The sequence below is a fragment of the Leptonotus elevatus genome, chromosome 2 (assembly GCF_054856555.1).
Source record: "Leptonotus elevatus isolate MCC_2025b chromosome 2, RoL_Lele_1.0, whole genome shotgun sequence".
In the NCBI taxonomy this organism is placed as follows: Eukaryota; Metazoa; Chordata; class Actinopteri; order Syngnathiformes; family Syngnathidae; genus Leptonotus; species Leptonotus elevatus.
The window spans coordinates 22,156,367-22,176,394 of record NC_141240.1 but is presented as its reverse complement, the minus strand read 5'-3'; the positions used below and the strand labels follow the sequence as shown (position 1 = coordinate 22,176,394).

Here is a 20,028-nt window from a genome sequence, read left to right as displayed (position 1 = left end):
AACAAAGAGCTGACCCGTGTGTGAAATTTTAAAGATCAAATAAGACCCTTTCAGGACAGCCCTGGCTTTAGTGTGTAAAAGTGTGTGTGTGCTGACAGTATGAATCCGCACTCACCTCATAGACGTTTAATTGGCTCTGACCCCGACATAACTCTTTGTAGCTACTGATGAATTCGCCAATGAAGTCATGGCTAGCAGAGAATGACAACAACAACCAACAAAGGGCATTCGTTACAGTTCACACCGACACAGGAATGTGTGTGTGTGTGCGCGCGCGCGTGTGTGTGTATTTGACTGACCTTCCATCTCTGTCCCAGTCATATACTTCCAATTTGATTGTTCTGTAAAAAAACAAATGAAAAACAACAGGATGAAGACATTTGTTATTGTCAAGGTGTAACACCGAAGCAAAACAAGCTGCCAAAAAGTGATTCATGACAGAAAAAAATAAAATCAGCTCAGCTCTGTGTGCTTTTATTGAAACTCTAACGAATAGAAGAATACACCATTTGAAACAATTCTCAAAGGCAGTGCTTCTGTGATGATTCCATCACTACAGAAGTTGTATAATTTTGAACTCTTCAGTTATTGATGCAATAAATAAATAAAATAAAAACAGCTGCCGCACACAAGTAGGGTTGGATTAATGGGAATGATCATAATCGTGACTAAAACGACCAGATTGGATGAAAGTACAGTGCAACCTTAATTCTCTTGAAGACTTGTTGATTTTTTTTCTAATTGATTTTTTGCTGTGTTCAACAAAGCGAGCTGAATGAAAAAAAAAGAAGATAAAATAAAGTACTTTAATGCCCTCCAATGTGGGCAAGGAGAGCTATCAACACATATAGCATAAATGTCTACTAATAAGAAAACAAAATGTTAATGTTTATGCGTAAACATTCCAGTGACATTACTCTTAATTCCCATAGAAAGTTTCCAATTAAGAGTGTTTCTCAAATTCCCCTGCTGAACTTCCCATGGAAATTTACAGGAAACTTTTGCAAACTTGTGGGGGGGATTTTTCACCCCTTTTCAACGTGAAACACACTATAAGTTGAAAAAGTTTGTTGAAAAGCCAAAGATAGAAAAGCCCCTCATGGGAGGACGCATATTTTGCTAGTTTTCCAAACTAATTGGGCCGGGGGGCTCCAAAGCCACTGAGCCAGCCAGAGGGGATTCACTGGGAACGAGCAAAGATTTTGCTTTTCTTTGAGTGTCTTTCTTGAAAACTTGAGCGACTTGCTGCAGCTGCTGTCAATCACATCCCAGCGGGTCAAGGAGGAGGCGACGTCACGCAGGCGGCCCTCTTCAACTCCGCCATGTTGGTCCACCATGGCAGTTCACTGATGTTGGGAGGTGGCAGAAGTGCCCCCTGCTCAGTTCTCTAATCCGGCCCGCCAAACATTTACATAATCAAAACTTAATTAGCTAATTTCCCCCTAAAATTAATTAATTCAGTCATATTTTTAGAATTAATTTCTCATCATCTTTTTTTAAATGTATTGGAAACACTCTGCAAAGAAAAATAAAACTTTTTTATTTATTTTTATTTTTTATTTTTAATATGACTATGTTTCTGGTATTCTGACTTTTCTAGACAAAACACAACTTTTAATTTAAAAAAAGTAGCTTTTAATGAAATTTGCAATATACTGTAACAATGTTTTTCTTGAAAAACTAAAACAAATTCTAGAAAAAATTAGGACTTTTTTTTAGTCTTATGATTTTTTTCTCCAAAACTATGACGCCATATATATATATATATATATATATATATACACATGTATATAAATGACTTTATCTTGATAAAATATTACTCGTTGAAAACATAATTCTCATAATACTATGATTTTTTCATCTTGAAAAACTATAACCATTGTAGAAAAAAAATCAAGACTTATGAATAAAACTAAGATTTTTTCTAGAAAAACATTGAGCTGATAAAATAAATTTTGTTCTTGAAAAAATATAACTTAAAAACAGGACTAAAAAGTACTTCCCCCCTTTTTTGTCTTTACATTTTTTTTTCAAAACTATGACTGCAAAGAACAGATATTTTTTTCTTGAACAAAAAATGTCACTTTATTCTTATCATACACCTTTTATTTTCCCTAGGAACCAAGCAACAAGCAATTAAAAATAATTTTTAATCTAGTAAAATATGACTTTATTGATCTAATTGTACATATATATTGTATGTACAAACAATTGTATATATAAAACATCTTGGGGAAAAATTTACCTTTATTTTCATAGCATGACACATTTTTCTTTGAAAAACTACAAATAAATAAAAAAAACTTTAAACTTTATATTAATCAGATTCCGACTTAATTCTTGTCGTATTTATTAGTGTCCATTTTAATGAGGACCTAGGATTGGGCAGTGACTGTAATGTTATAAACGTATTGTTAACATATTTTAAATAGTGTACTTGATGACAATTACATGTCATTTAGACTGGGACAATATAACCATTTGATCAGATATGTATTTCTTCTATGGAGGTAATGTGGAGGACAAACCAAAAACCTGAAAGACATTCAAGTAGGCAAAGGAGGCCAGGTTGCGAATGGCAGCGGCTCCTTTGGCTGGGCCAAATCCTCAAAGGTGTCATCCGGGCTCTCCTCCATCTGTCTGACCCAATTAACTCGCAGGTGACTGCAGACGGCAACCCAGCAAAAAACGTCTTCGATGACAGCCAGCATGCGAAAGGGGCCAAAGTTTGGCCACTTCCACACATCATTAGGCACACGCACGAGGTAGACTTCCCTCTTCTTTGTTATTTTGTGGTGGTGCTGCTTGTGGTGTCCCTCAGCCTCAAAGGGAATCAACTAAGACATGAAGAAGCAACAGCGGCAATCTGTTTACAACTTGTCACATCTTTTGTGGGTCATTCACTTAGGCTGGATTTACACTGCACGCTTTAAGTGACAATTCTAATTCTTTTGCTCCCATGTGGCTCGATTGCCTTATGCGTCATCCGCGTAAAGGGGGCGGGGAACGCGCAATTGGATTTCTTCAGATTGGAATCGGGCTTCTTTCAAATGTCACTAGAGATGATAAGAATCGGATAGCTGGCAATTTTGACTGAAAGCGCATTGCTGGTGTAGAGCGATGGTTGCCAAACTCAGAGGGTGTGGCTTATAAATGATTCCGTGGTGTCACTGGGCCTACCGGTCGTAGTCTCCGTTGCAGAGCGCCCGCACCGGGATGGAGAAAGGCTGCCACACGGGGTTCAGCGTGTTCTTCACCACTTCCGTCTTATGGCAGATGGTGAACCTGGAAAGGAAAGATCGACAGGGATTTCAAGCGCACGCCGGCACCACGAGACCCTTTTCAAGTCTGCCCCTCAATTGACTTGGCTTTACGAGACTTCCGCTAAAAGAGGCAAACTTACGTGCCATCCTCATTGCTCCTATAGAAGACCATGAAGGGGTCTGACTTGCCGAAAAAGTCCTTCTTATCTAGCTTGTTGGCGCAAAACTGCATGGTGGTGTAGTCCTGTAGAGGAGTTAAAAAAGATAACGTCAGAGGATGTCAGGAATGCACGTCGCAGGGCATTTTTATCTTATCTACACGGTGCGCTAGTGGTTAGCACGTCTGCCGGACAAGAGCTACTGAGTTTGAGGGTGTGGAGTTCTCGCCATTTCAAAAACATGCTAGCATGCTAGCTTCAATGAAGATTTGTAAGTGTGAATGTGAATGCTTCTTTGTCGGTATGACATTGATTGGTGATGAGTCCATTGTTTGTTTGTACAGAAAAATGGTGTGTTGCTTTGTCATTATGTCTTGTTAAATGGCATATTTGAGGTATGGGGCTTTATATTGTGGTCACTATATAAATACAACAGACACAGAAAATATTTTTTTGTCATCACCAGACAGCTAGTCACAGCCCACCCATTGGAGGCTCTGCTTATGACTCACTTATTGCCAGATTGTTTCAAACTTCAGCCAAACAAGACTCTTCAACACTTCAATGTGGATTGATATTGTCAGACTCTGAATTTCCTGCCTTGTCATTCTACCAGGTGGCAGCCTCCTGCCCTGACCATAAGTTCTGCCTTAGCACGTTTAAAGCAACACTAAGGAACTTTCAGTTTACGTTGATTATGGCGGCGCCATATGGACAAAAGCGGTATTGTTATGAAGGAGGACCACATTTCCTATAAAGACAAGCGCATTGCGTTGTTTTTGAGCTCACGCCAGCAAGTGAAATACGGGCCAATGTTGATCCTTGACTGTCCTTTTATCCGGGTAGCTTCCCTTTTTCCTTTTCAGTTGTTTTGCAGCTCAGGCCAGGAAAGCAGTAATCGTGCGTCGACATTCAAACTAACTTCCGTCTTTGTAACAAATGGGTAAAGGGAGAAGTGACATATGCCATAAAGCAGTCAGCACATTTGTAGTTTTTTGTGTGGAAATGTTCTTACCATCCTCCTTAAAGTTGCTTAGTGCCAGTAAAAATGATACAGAGACCTCAGGCCATGGCAAAGGTACCATTTAACTAGTTTTAAATCTATGTTTCATCAGAAAAGATATGAAAATATTTTATTATGGTTGAAAAGTTCCTTGGTCCCTGTGGCTGCTAACATGATTAGTGAAGAATGGAGCGTCTCCCTGTTCCACTTTGTGTGGATTACATAGCTTTTTATGACTTGGTCCCAAAACCAATTCCTAATCTTTAAAGCCTATCTACCTGGACTGTGAAGTGAAGAAGCCATTCTTCTTGAGGTGCGAGCGTTGTGTAGCGGCAGTGAACTCGACTCATTCCACAACAAGCAACAGTTTGGCAGATAGTTACAATTTAAATTTGTTTTAGCTTCGAGCTTGCTTATTGTTAAATTAAACAAAATAGTGAGATTTTATTTACACAACCATATTGCTTAGCCTTACATTAGGTTCGCTTAGCATAATGCTAACAAACAATGTCAACTACAAGAGACAGGCTAACGATTAGCAGCTATGTGGTGGTGTTATGACACTTTTAACGCTTTCAATGCAACCATTTTCAAAAGAAAACCTATTTAGAGCATTCTGACTAATATTTCAAGGCTCACAAAATATTGTGTTTTATGACTATGTAAACACAGAGACTACCAAATGAAAGACTGTCTTCTTTTAGCGCACAAAACACTTGTTTCTACTTTGGACCCCAAAAAACACAGAAAATAAAAAAATTATGAAAACAAAAAAGACTATGTGCAAGGTTGACTACGATGGTAATAATTTCTCCTTTAGTGATATCAAAACAGTGACATCAAGCAATGAAAACGAGCTTTTGATGGCAAAATAAATGTATTAACAAATCATCACCAGTGTAACATTTTCACTTTTGACTAACTTTACAAACTATTGGCACACTACTTATGCTGTGCCGTGTGTTTGCGCATGTATGTATAGTACGTCATCAATTTTACTTGTACAATTTAAATAATCGTATCTTTTCTCTCTTTTATGACACTCTTTGTAGTACTGTACACCGGTGCTTCTCAATTATCCCCCCACCCCCCAATTCTCTGCCACGACAATAAATAGTATCATATGTCGATAAATTGTTTTAAGTCCACCTATGCAGAAGAGCTAATACTCTTTGTGTACTCTCTAACAATAAGAGTGTCACTGCCACCTACTGTTGTGGATGTGCAATTACAGTTTATTCTAGTATGGAATGCACCCCTGGCATCACACCGCGTCCCCCCCCCCCCCATTTGAGAAGGACTGAATTAAAAGTAACGCAACAAACACTTTGATGACAAGTTACTTGTGATTTCCAAAGATTTGCCACATTCACGTGCTTCCGCATCCCTTTTGATATGGCGATCTCATCCGAAATACATCCAATGCTGCCATCTGCTGGCCATAGTTTTTTTTTTCTTACTTTACCCAGTTTAACATTGCTAGCAGACGTGACCAATATGCTCCCACACCCAGATTTTTTTTCATTTGGTTTTAAGACTGCATGGTCGAAAATAAAATTCAACAAATCAACATTATTATGTTTATTGTATCGTGCGGCTCCTGCATTTCAATGCAGTACAGAGCGGGCTATCAAATGGAAACGACGATGTTGATCACAGGAACAGGAGAATGGATCAGAACCTTTGGGCATGGAGGAGGGGCCCTCCCTCCGTACACGATGCATGCACAAGGGTACGTGAGAGTGCAGCTAATAATACACAAGAAAGGCCGACATTACCATAATTACACTCATTTGGGCATCATTTCAATGTAGGCCGCCATTAGAAGGACAACGAGCATGGCCTTAAAAAGCTCTTGCTATTAGATGGTGGTCACGCTATTTGCTATTGTATACTAATGAGGCTGCACAATAGAAAAGTAAGACACCTTATGAGAAAGTCCTGACAGAAAGTCCTCTGACTGTTTTTGATGGGCTTTTAAAGTCTACAGGCAAGTCCAAATGAGAACAAAGAAAAATCATTCAAAATCTTTTTTTCCCACCATTAATGTGCCTATTACTTCAAAAAATTATTGAAAAAGGAAAAAAATGAGCAGGGAGGTAAAAAAGAAAGAAAAGAAGCTTGCTTTGGGCCAACACTGTTGACTCTCTACTTCTCTGCTCATGGAAAGGATTAAATGTTTAAAATCCATTATCACTGTATCACAATTAAAAAAACAAATATTTCTGTGGAAATTGATGCAGATTATTTTTTTTTAAATGTGGTTGGTATACGGAAAAACGAAACAAATTCCAGAAAATAGTTATTGATGTTTTTTGGCCATTTTCCTTCTCTCTCTGTTTAGGATGAGGATAGAGAAGGAACCATCGCAATCTAAACAACCCTTATATACAAACAACCACAGACTCCCCCCTGTTGTATAGAAAAGTGTTCAGCTGAAAAGTACAGGTTAAAAAACTGTCCTCCATCTTCGAGTGAGAGAGAGCCGATTTGATGACACCTATTAAAGCTCCTCTGTGTCGTCGATGTTGCTTCCAATCATATTTTATGTTTGCAATCATCACGGCGGGATGTTGAAAATAGTGAAGAGCTGATTAAAATAGTCAGTGGAGGCAAAATAATTCAGCCGCTTTTATGTTGTTGTTTCCCCCCCCATTCCTGTCATCGCCAGCACTAGGATTTTACATTGCCCGGCTCGTCTATAGCGGTCTTATTCTCCTCCACTTGGTGCCATTTTCACAAATTCATACTCTTCAATGTGGCTTTTTTTTTTTTAACAGAACCTCTCACATTCTACAATTGTCCTGTTCAGCCTTCACACTTCCACATTTTGTTGGCAAAGGCCATTTAAAGGAGACCTATGATGTTAGTGACTTTTTAATATTTGGATACAATTAGATAACCTTGACGATCATAAAAATAAAAGCGCCACAAACGTCACTTTGCAATAGCCTTGCGTTTGTGGTTATTGGGTGTGCATTTGCAATTTGTTTTAGGCACTTAGCGTCATTCGGTCCAACCTGAAAGCTTCCTAGCAAGCTCCTTCAAAACGCACGTACACAACTCATTGTGAATCTATTTCATATTAAGGTTAAACAAATATTGCTGTTGGTCTCTGATATGAACACCAGACTTAATTAATATTTATTTTATAGGTTCAACTTGAAGATAAAGTAGCATGCCGTAACTAATAGCTAGCATACTAATAACCACACTGCTAATGGCACTGTCATGACATGCAGTTAAACCCCTCCCCCTGGATAGCCAGACTATAACACTGAACTTGACTCATCATTTGAAGACTCATTCTGCCTAGTAAATGTCTGTAAAATTCCTTTCTAATTCAAATTTCTTAGCCTGTTCTCGAATGCAGTGCAGTAGGCTCGTTAGCTAACATTAGCTTGATACGATCCAGAGTTTAAGGTTGCTAGCATTGACTCTCCAGGCTACACATAACGGACAATTGAGAGAACAAGTAGTAATCTGTTTAAAATGTGGTAGTCAAGTTAAAAACTGTACATTGAATAATTATGATTTTAAATAAACATATTTTAAGTAAAAAAAAAAAGAGGCCCATATACAGTAGGCTACAACACGCTCTGAACAAGTGGGAATAAAAGATCCCGTTGTGCCTTTACTGCTGTGTGTCGTGCTTTTTTTCTTTTTCTCTCATTTGCATCCGCTCGAAACCCACCAGAGTGTTGGGGCGGATATTAGATGGAGAGTGTGTTAATAGTGAGCACTAAAATGGGAAATATTAGCGCTGAGCCAAGTCAATTACCCATGAAGTCGCAGCCTCAGGTAGACATTCTGGAAAATGTGGCTAAGTGGATGAATTAACTCACCCGGGAGAGTAAAAAAGAATTTCCCAGTGATTTCGTCAGTGATTAAATCACTTTGGCGCAGACTTGAATCATCCAGCACGGTCTTTCCTAAATGCTCCCGAAAGCCATGCACACCCCCACCAACTGTCCCTCACACGCACCTTCAAACTATCAGAAAAAAAGCTGTTTAAAGCCAGGACACGTCCCTATAATGTTTTTAGTTGTCTATATTAATAATCGAATTGATAAATATATCGCAAACCATGATCCCAATTTTTTTTTGTCATTTACATTTTGTAATGTGTATTTTTATAGTCATTTACATATAATATTGTGCTTTATAAAAACAGAATAATAACAGATAAATATGATGTAAAGAATTATTGGGTTTGTGCATCATGATTTAATGCTTCAGTGCAATTTCATGTGCTGCTCCTTCTGGTGTGCCCGATTTGGTCACCAGGGGGCAGAATAATACAATAGAAGAGTCACCACGACTCTCAGTGACTCGTTAAACTACAATAATGTTATTATTATTTTTGCAAAGGATAAAGACTATTTTTGAAAAAGTTTCATATGAACTGTAGTACAAAGTAAATGTCAACATAAGCGATGTGAGTAAACAGAAGACTTTTTGTCAAAATCAACATGGTGGCTGTGAAGCTCAAACTAACAAAAACAGAAACCTTGAATAGTGAGAAAAGATTGTTTAACAACAACAGCTGCTTCTTTCTCTTTGTGACGTACATAAAGTTAGCAAGTATCGAGTCGTTTGATGCTTGCTTGCTTTTATATCATTAAACATTCATGGAGGAAATGCATGCGGCTCCACCGACAACTTTATAGCCGGGAGTTGTGAACATTAAGTCTTCCCCCGGCTTCACAGGCAGAACTTAATAGGATTGTTTACCGGCCTTATTGAGCCAATAGAGATCACAGCAGACTATACGCTATTAAATACATAGCCTGGAATCAACAGACAACACGTCGATAGGGGAGGGCTGTGTCTTAAAAAGGAAGCACATGGCACCTTTAAAAAATACAAATATATATATATATATATATATATATATATATATATATAAAAGCAATCCCAGGTGTCGTAATAAAAACTCAATCAAAATCAAGGATAGTCAAAGTCAAGGATAAACAACTAAACCAACTATAAAGTATAACTATAAACAACTATACCATTGAAAACTCCGTTTTTGGGGGGAGGTGGTGTGGGTGGTCTTTATTAGGCATTGCAACAAAGCAGGGGGTGTAAAGTGTAAACGAAAAAGGTTTTAATTACATTTTCCAAGGTGGAGGCAACATTTCATCACCAAGTAAGGAAATTTGTTGTGAGGGCGGCATCAAGCAAAATGGCCGCACTGTTACGTCACAATCTGACAAAATGGAGATTTTGTAGTAAGTAATAGTCAACTAAAAAAAGATGGACTTGTTTAATTTCACATTCGATTGGTGGAAGGGAACTCCGGACACAAAACTAAAAATAGTACAGAAACCTGATTTACTTCAAATTTACTGTTTATACAATTAATAATTTCCCCAAAATAATTATTGATTAATTTAATAATCAATTATCTGTCAATAACATTGGGAAGTTTTGAAAAAAAAAGTGTGTTGTTTTAGGTTTTTATGCTGATTAAAAACTAAAATTAAAACTAAAATTGGCATGCCGACTCCAAAATTGCAGTTTTTGTAGCACATCAAGTTTTTTCTCTCCAGAGCTCAGTAGTAAAACTGTGGTAAGAAGATTGATTGATTGATTATTGGACTCATCTACAGTAACGTGTCAACTTTTTTGTGCGGTCACAATTGAGACTTTTGTGATTGTGCGGTGAGAGGTGTGTGCAGCTCCCAATAGGTCAGGACTATATTCATATCTGCAAACAGAAAACTCACAAAGTAGACTTTTCAAATTCACCTTTTTAAGTTTTTAGTTATTTGTTTTGTTTTCAAAGCTTGCACCTATTAATTTTTTTGTGTTTTCCAAATATTGTGGCATATGCGCATCTGACGGCCTTGCCAAGTGTTAAGTGAGCCAACTGCCTAACATTCAATTAGGCCTAACATTTGGCACTTCCGCTGCAATATGCGAGAATTCAATCTCCACTCTGAGAAACGCGTTTTCGGACCACAGGCACACGAGGGCAAAGCTCCCTAAAACCAAAGACCACTTGGTTGAAACGTAACCTGAAAATGCACAAAGGAGTGGACGGACAGCGTCGCTTTCTAAGACTAAGCCATGAGTTTCATTAAGTGTTCATAACGCTTCATGTGTGCATGTTTATTAACGCATTCACTGCCATTGATGTCAAAAATGCATTTGAACTATTTCTATTAGTGTAACATTTTTTCCCACTTCTGTTAACAAGAGTATGAAAACCTAGATTTTTTTTTATTGTATTAGAACAGATATAAAATATACGATTAAAAATTGTAATCACCTAACGGCAAAAAAAAAAAAGATTATTAAAAATAAAAATTAAAAATAAAAATAAAAGATTATTAAAAATTTGGGGCATCAGGCAATTAATTTTTTAAAATTTTAATTAATCGCACGACTTCACTAGTTAACTCACGATTAATCACAAATGTTATATCTGTTATAAATGAACAAAAAAAAAATCTAATTTTTCATACTCTTGTTAACAAAAATGGAAAAAATATGTTAAACTAATAAGAAATAGTTAATTCATAATAATAATTAATAATTTTTGACGTCAATAGCTGTCAATGGCAGTGAATGAGTTAAGTGGCAGAATGTCCGGTTTTGTGCTCCCATTTTGTGTTTGCAGGTTACGTAGAAAGCAAATGTTATTTCGGTGTGTTTTTATTCAGTCTTCTGAAAACGTCCGATCCTCAGATCTTTGAGGCAGTCATGCTAACAACCCGTCAACCGTGCTGCCGATGCATAATATATCTCCTTGTGATGTTCTCAGCTGAAAACTTACTCTGCAGTTACCCAACTCCTCAGCAGACAAGATAATGGTCCCACATTTTTTCCCGGGTATTCCACTGCAGAAAGAAAAACACACATGATTAGAATCAGCAGGGCACGTCACAACCGACTGATGCGGCGGACTAAAGAAATCAACGGCGGCCAGCGGCCAGCGGAACACCTTCTCGCGCGCACACATTTCTCATGTAAAACTGCACCGACAAGACACTGTAGAAATTGCGTGACAGCTCTAATGAGCGCATGATTTGGTTTGGCGTACATTTTGTTTTGTTTTTCTCATCTTGATGCAATGTGGTGGAAAACGGGTGAAACACATGAGCACATGTGATTGTTATCTGCCTGAAAAAATCCCGTCAGAGCATGAAGACTTATTAGAACACCAGAGCGGCTACGGCGGCTTAGCAATCCTATTATGTGAACATCATATTACAAGATCAATTGCTCCGATGATAATTCATATTTAGCTCTTTTTCCATGCGGATCTTGACAAGGTTTTGCTTCAGTTCTCACATCCTTGGCATCTCCCGAGCAAAAACGAGAATTTGATTCATATCCATCCATCCATGCGCTGTGCTTGTCATCATTAGGGTTGCAGGGCAGCAGTCTATTCAAGTTGACATAGAGCGGGGGTCAGCAACCTTTACTGCCAAAAGAGATATTTTAGGCCGAGTGAATAGCCAAAAATCTGTCTGGAGCCGCAAAACATTTGAACATTGTGACAAACGCAACAGTGTGTTAGTGTTAGTCCATTGTACTGAGGGCACAAGCGCTAATTAGAGCTGCACCATAACACACAAATTTGCAGCATCGTCCTCTGTTTTTGGATTTTGTTGTTGTAATTTTTCATGCTTCATTTTTCCAGACATTTTTAGACTTTTCTGCCTTTCTATCATCTTTCTGACAAATGTATGGTAATTATCTGCCTCTCTTCTTCCTCTGTTTAAAAAAACTAACATTTTATGGTTATTTTTCCAGCCTTTTTTTTTTAAATATCAGTTTTTGGCAATTTTGTGGACATTTTATGGTAATGTTTGGGATTTCTGTTGTTTTTGGAAATTTTATGGTTACTTTTTGAACATTTTCTTTTATATATTTTTATTCAATTCTCTGACCTTTTTGGGTAATTTCGTGGAGATTTTATGGTCATTTTCAGCTTGTCCTCGTCCTTTTTGGAAATTTTTAGGTATTTAAAAAAAAAAAGTAAAAGTTTTCCAGCTAGTTTTCGTCTCTTTTTCTGACAACTTAAAAGTTGGGCTCTGACATTGGTTAAAAAATGAGTTTTCTCATTTTTTCTTTAAACATTCATTCATTAAAGAATATTTCATCAACAAAAGAATTCTATAAAAAAAAAATTACGATCCACAGAGAGCCACAGGAGAGTGACTAAAGAGTCACATGTGGCTCCAGAGCCACAGGTTTTATGTTCATTGATATAAAAAAATATTTGTTAACTAATGGCCTTTTTGGGAGCTTTAACATGCCCAAAAACTCAGCATTTAATTTCAGACCCAAAACAAGAAGCCTTTTTGGGAAGCGCCATCTCTGACTTGCTCAAATATGGTGGCCTGTAAGGGTAAAATCCATTTTCCTTCTTTTTAAAATACCATACATTTTGAAAGTGACATTGTGAGGTGTAGCCAGTAGTCATTTGACCAAAAATATGTCATGATTAATTAACATGCTGTGCGTTTGACGTTGTAATGAGGGGCTAAGCAGCTCTAATACGACAAATCCTACATGCGCCCCTGCTACGCCGGATCTTTTAATGAGGCGAGAATACAAATGAAGCGTCGAGGGTAGACGATCTCCAGTTACTTTTTCAAGCTCCACGGGGGCCTTTTTCAAGGTGAATTAAGCGCCCTTGAATTATTGATGTTTCCAGACGAGTCGCCGTTTGATGGAAAGCTCCAAGGAGCCAGTAAACATTTCACTGCTGAGGCTAAACCATAATGGCCGAGCCGTCACTGCCATCGCGTTAAGATGCGTTGGCCTCAAAGGGATCTTTTCCATCATATTATCGAGTGCTGAAAGGAGAAATATGATGAGTGACTTTTGAATGTGAAATAGTCAGCCCTAATGTGAAATCAACCTCTCAAGTCAATCTCTCGTGATCTGCCCACTTTCTGACAACTGTGCCTGTGAGTGGGACTGTTGCACGTTCGCTCCACTTTTACCCAACAGTGGCACTAATTAATATAAGCAACCCCACTATGAGTTCTTCAGTCACTAACTATGTAGTTAGGCGGGCCGAAGTTCCAGAGTGAAAGAACCATTATGGCAGAAGCGCTATTATGCCAAAGTCAAAAGTTAAGCAGAGCTGCGGTGTAAACACAGATTAGTTAACAGTGTGAACAACATTAAGTTTTGACAATAAAATGTCAGGATGGACAAGAACTGATACCAGATATCGGTAACAACGGCCTTATTAGGTATTGGATACTCATGAAGATCTACCGATACCAGCCACTGATACTTAAAGGGATATTTGACTCATTTATGCATTTTCAGCAGTTACAAGTTCATATTTTGTCTAGAATTAATTTGATAGCTTCATAATTCTTGCCTTTAAAAACACATTTTTCCACTTGCTGTCGACTGAAAATGACATCACGTGTGCTCATGGCTCAGGTAACGATAAATCATGGCTCCGTTTGCGAACATTACGTGACCAAACCCAGAAAACAGGTGAGTTGTGATTGGTCTTACCCACTGCCGTGCGGTCAGGAAAGGCAAGGTAGGCACTGCCTGCCCCAGGCTGAAGTTTGGCCTTTTCTATTTATTTTAATTATTTATTTCATTTCAGAAAGCCTACACTACCTATAGGTTTAAAAATGACAACATCTGGCCTGTAGGCAACAATTATCCTCCGGAAGGCGCGGTGTGCACATGGTGTTCGGCATTGCTATTGCTAGCTTGATTTTGTGAGGAATTCGGCTGTTTCACAGGGAGATATTCACTTGATTACATTCTTTCCGGGCGTCCGGGCAAGTTTTGAAATTGTCCGTTTTTCGTCGCGCGACAAATGGGAGGCGGAGTGCACTGCAACGTTTACCGTGACTGGCTGACCGTGCTCTGGCTATGACGGTGGTCCAGAATTTTAGCTGATTGGCAAATGTTGAGCTGCCGCGCCGGAGCCGATGGATACGAACCCCGCTCGAAGAAAAAGAAAGATTGCAGAGCACGAAATGTAAGAATTTAAAAGAGAGTAATGTTTTTTTCGTTTTATTTTCTACCCATACAGAGGAGGCATATGTTAAAATGGTTTGAATGTATGCCATCTTGTATCTGAGTATCAAGTATCTCGGGGTCGGGCTGAGTGTCCTTTTTTTTGGGAAAGGAAGATATGGTCACCCTAGGATACGTTGAACACTCGCAACATACGGTGTGTGCGTCTGAATTTGCGACTGCCTGCCGACCCAAACCACGAGATCACTGCACGTCACTGGTCTCACCTGAGTTCTGGACACCTGTCCTGTCATTTTCAATCGACACTAATTGACAAAATTGTCTTTTAAAGGTATTATTAACTGTACATGAAATATAATGAAGTGATAAAATTATTTGTAGACAAAATATGAACTTTTTACTTGTTATCGGTCTGAAAAAAACGTGGTTTGGCAGCTTGGTGATGAAATGCTGCCTTCAATTGGATCTTAATGGCCACTCGCTGTGTTGGGCAACAGCACAAAATGCAGCATGAGCTTTGCAAAGTTGCTGACATGGTAGGGTTGTATCGGGGTGTTGGCGTTTGGTGCTTATTTTCTTCATTGTGAGCGCTGCGTCTGCTCGTAGAAGCAAGCGCCCAGCCACGGTCAAACGAGGCTGAAGGAGTTGGCCAAACGCTGGCCATAAAATCCAGCATGAAAGCCTAAATCGCTATTGGCCAGCAGTATGCGAACGGGATGAAAAGTGGCACACCGAATAAGAAAGATCTGCTTATTTCCCATGGCAGGAAATATGCTTCTAAATGACGTCTCTAATTCTTTATCCTTGGGGTATTTTCGATAAAAGAATGTCACAGATTGCTGTGGTACATCTGCAACAACTAAACCTCAACAACATTTTTGAAACTGAAACAACTGATTAATGCGAAGGGCTACCAGCACAATTCTGGAATGAAAAATTGGCTCAAAATACTGTTATTTTATTATTGATTTAAAAAATAACCAACAACGATTGAACAAGATTGAAAACAGATCAATACCAATTAGCAACACAAGTCAAAAAGACAGAGCAAACAATGGGCACTGTTAGATTAAGCCTCTTAATGATTAGATAGGGGACTTGTAACCTGTCCTGGCTTGGCGTCTTTCTATCAATCTGCACTGTGGCACACTAATCCAGTTAAAACCAGTTAAGACCATCAGGTCACACATTTTCACATGGGCTGAGTGTGGGTGGGCCGCCAAGACGGTATAAGAGTAGAGACAAAAGAGATAAAAGAACCGGTGAAAGTTCACATCTGAACTTTACAACACAACAACTGTAATAGTCCCATTTTGATAATTTTTTCCTAGTGTTTACATTTCAAATAGTCACTTCAACAATATTCATTGGAACAGGGCTGTAGTCAAGTCCACCTTTATGGAGACCAGAGGTGGCAAATCCAGATCCAGAAAGTAAAAACCCTGCCACAGTTTGGCTTTAGCCCCTGATGCTAGTTAGCTAGCTAGCTAGCTCCCTAGCAGGTAAATGAGCACCATGGGAAATAACTGGCTAGCTAGCACCTAGGGCTAAAGCCAAACTGTGGCAGGGTTTTTACTTTCTGAACCTGGATTTGCCACCTCTGATGGAGGCTAACTCGAGTTCGAGTCACAAAGACCGAGTCCAAGTCCAGATGAGATCAAGAGTAAACCTTAAGACAGAAAAATAAAATTTTCCCCACCACAATATTAGAGAAATGTCATCATGCCCACTGGGTGGCCAATGTCAATGCTAGTCTATTTTGTTAATCTTCTTTTGAAAGAGGACGTTCATTTACATGAATAAAAAAAATACCGTAGTTGGAGTCGCTAAAAATATTTTGCGAGTCCAATGGTCGGGTCCGAGACAAATCCAAGTCAAATGCCAAAGAGTCAAGTCCCCGAGAACAAAAAAACGTGTAGACTAAAGCCCTGCCTAGGAAATTACAATGTCTCATCCATTATTTTAGAACAGGCCAGTGGGCTAGTCCATGGGGTCTTCCTGGTTTCTGCAGGAACCTGATTGGTGACCCTTGATCTAGAAACTCTAGAACCTTCCTGATGTCTACACAACCTTATAGCGGACTACCAAAACCTCCTGGATCACATAGAACATGTAGTCAAATGTCTACCTGTAGACCCATAGAATGTCTAGAACCTTCGTAAATTCATAAACAAGAACTTCCTCGATCGATACTAGGACCCAATGTAGAACACCTATCCCCATAGAACCTCTAGAACTTTCTCAATGCTCACATTCACAACCTTGGAGTGGACTGCGAGAACCTTTTTAAGCACCGCTAGAACATGCAGCAGACCAACAGAACATCTCAAACCATCTTCATGCTCATGTTCACAATCTCATAGTTGATTACCAGAACCTCCTTGATCACCATTGGAACCTGCCGTGGACCCAAGACACTTGGTAATGCTTTTAATTTGAAAAGAGGAAAAACACAATATTGCTCTTGTATTTGGAGGGAAAAAATACAGTAAATACAGTTTTTTTTGTGTGTGATTGAACGCAGGGAAATGTTGGCTGGTGATTGTAACGCTCCCTGCATCACTTTGATGATGAAATGATGTGAAATGTGCAGCTTCCTGTGCTAACCTGCTTGACGGACACGGCCTGCTGCAGGTCATGTGAGCCAACAGCTTGCGAATCTGCGGCAGCTCGCCCCGCAATTGAGAGCAGTCATGCTTTACGACATGCAGTCAAACCTTGCGCGCCCGCAATGGCGTGGCATCATAAGGGTGTGGCAATATACATGTCCGCCCATGCGTCATCTCTCGTGTGTGTGCAGGAAACAGTGGCATGCAAAGCAGAGTGGATGCACTGTGAGAAAAAATGTTGTCGGTGGGGGTGTAGGGGGTGTGGTAGGTCATTTTCCCATTCCCTGTTGATGCACGTGCTGATGTATTGATCAGCTGAACTAATTTTGCTGCCCATTTAAAAAAAAATAATGGGGGGGGGGGGGGGGTTGGGGGGATGACCAGGACCACCTCCCCTTGGCCCACCCTTCTTTGCAGAGAATAATAATAGTACTAAAAATAAAAAGAAGACGAAATAAACAGATGAAATTTAAGATAAAATCTTAACTTTAAAGTAAGATAAATTAAATATTAAAACCAAACAGTAAAATAACAAAACACATAAATGATCAAGTAACAATCACAACACTAAAGCCACATGATGACTACAAGAAATAATATTCTAGATTTATGACAAAGCAGCATCTGGAAACTCTCTATAAGCCTGAGGGGTCGGAATTTAAAGGTTTTGGAATATATTTACGTCCAAGATCATTGTGTGCTTTGAAAAATGATATGATGATTTAAAATCAATTGTTTTGATTTGGTTTGTTATGATTGTATTATTATGTTCTGTAAAGCACTTTGTTACAGCTGCAGCTGTTGTGAAAGCGCTAAATGAATAAAGATGAGTTTTGCTGGAAGACTGTGTAGAGATTTAAGGGCCGGTGTGAAGTGGGGTTGGAACGGTTTTTGAAAACCGTTAAATCCGATCGGTTGAATTGTTTCGGTTAGGTCCGTCCACGTTCCGTTCGGTCCTTTCACGCAACTTTTTTTTTTCTTTCTCCGCTAATGAGCGCTAATCCATTATGGTGCCGTCCATAGTTACGGTGGCGTCCATGGATACGGCGGCACCTCATGCGCATCATATCCTTCCAGCGACGCTGCATCCAATCATATAGCAGCGGGGCGGGTAGAGAGTTCTCAGGTTTTTTGACGCTAGTAGGCTACAGTGCTACAGGGTTAGCGTCCTGAGCCATTGCTCATCGCTGCCAAGTCTTTATTAATCCAACACAAGATTTGTGGTACATAAAACGCACGTCGGATATCGTTATGTTCATGACCGAGGTGTTTTATTTTGTTATTTTAACCCGAGGATAATCGATGATAGCATAGCACACAGCTAACAGACGCTAGTAGGCCTCGAGCCCCATACGAGCACAAAGGCCCGTGTCTCTACTTACGATGTCGGATTGGTGCATCAAGGCCTGACCTGGGAGGCAAATATTGACCGTTCTGTAAATCCCCTCAAAATGAAGGTAAAATCTGCAATTAATGCACATCTTGTTCGTTTCGTTTGAAATCCAGTGCGGTGGTGTTTACTTAGCGCATGAGCTGAGCTCATTCGCACATCATCTAAAGGGTGTAATAATGAGATAAATATATTAGATATGAATTATGACACATCTTTGTCTTATGTCCATCAAATAAGACATATTTAATCATTTCATATTATAATAGCATAATTGTCATTTGGTCTGAGAGTTGTTTTGCAACCTGTGGAGACAAGGCACTTATTTTGCATAAGAAAAACCTCACGGTAAACCAGCAAAGAAAAATGAAAAGTCTTCATACTGAAATAATGATAATAATAATAATAATTAGCTGTGAATAATATACACTTTCCCTTTTTACTCCAAGACATAAATCATTTTACTAAAACTGCGTAGCTGAAAACCGTGAGCACAAAACCGAAAACCGAACCAAACCGTGGAATTTGTGAACCGTTCCACACCTAGTGTAAAAGTGGTCCAGTTTCCTGGTAGCAGTAAGAACTTAAGGAGCGTTCTGGACTGTTTTTTCAAACATGTAAAAACCCTTTTACATTAATCCAATGTACTGAAAATGAAGTCGTGAAGCAGCTTTTCTGTCTTATTTGGACAGACAGAAGATTGTTGATTGCAGAGACATTCTTCAAGTGGTCATTTATATGCAGACTTGGTCACAGTTTTTAGATGACTTTTAAAATTCAGGACTGAGTCAATAATGACTCACTGAATGGTTTGCTTCTATTGTGGCGTGCTTAGTGCTGTGGCTGCTTTATTTGACGAGTTTTAGTTGGATGCTGTATAAGTGGGTAGGTGGTTGGATAGGTGCAGTCTGCGTGTTTTTCAAGATACGAGCCGTTTTGCAAAACGTCATACATGGGTTGCATTGATGTTATGGTTATAACCCTTTCCAATGGATATTTAAACAAGAACAGTTGAGCAACTCATGGCAGGTAATGCTATATTACTCATAGGCATCCATTCTTTATCTTCTGCGAAGAACAACTAACATAACTGCAGCTCACTGAGGAGTAGCCGTCTCCATGTATAGCCGTATTTTTTTATTGTACTGCCCCCAGGTGGCCAATGCGCATTTAGCACTGTAATGTCCATTGGATTGGGCAGAAAACGTAGCAAAAAAACCTCTCAAAATGTTGGTTTCTACAATAAGTTTATATTTAGTGCAATATTCTGTAGTCCTGTTTTCATTATTAAAAACACACTACAAAAAAGATTTTTGGGCAGGGAGGGGGAGCGGGAGAATCTGAAACGGATTAATGATATTTTCATCCGTATCAAAGGGGAGGAATGATTTGAGATATGTGTGTTTTGAGTAACGAGCGTGGTCAGAGAACAAATTCAAATTGTATCTCAAGGCACTGCTGTATTTCTGCCTTTCATTTTTGACTGAATAAATGAGATTTCAAAAATGTAAAATGTGTTAATTTCACCTTTATAAATATGCATGCTCAGGTTCTACTGTATGCATGGTTCTATAATGTGACCATCTGGAAGCTGCTTGATGTTAGGCCAGGGTGCTTCACAACGGCG

The 20,028-nt window shown here is 39.0% G+C and overlaps 1 protein-coding gene across 2 annotated transcripts in view; it reads right to left on the bottom strand.

Moving 5' to 3' along the window:
* The window catches only part of cpne5a (copine Va), an 87,306-nt gene that overhangs the window by 32,279 nt on the left and 34,999 nt on the right, over positions 1–20,028 (bottom strand). For both annotated transcript variants that reach the window (XM_086068236.1, XM_086068237.1), the window contains 5 exons: positions 11,209–11,272; positions 3,404–3,507; positions 3,181–3,285; positions 300–341; positions 116–191 (listed from right to left, as the gene is read on the bottom strand). In XM_086068236.1, coding sequence (XP_085924362.1) covers positions 116–191; positions 300–341; positions 3,181–3,285; positions 3,404–3,507; positions 11,209–11,272 — 391 coding nt within the window. The remainder of the gene's footprint in view (positions 1–115; positions 192–299; positions 342–3,180; positions 3,286–3,403; positions 3,508–11,208; positions 11,273–20,028) is intronic.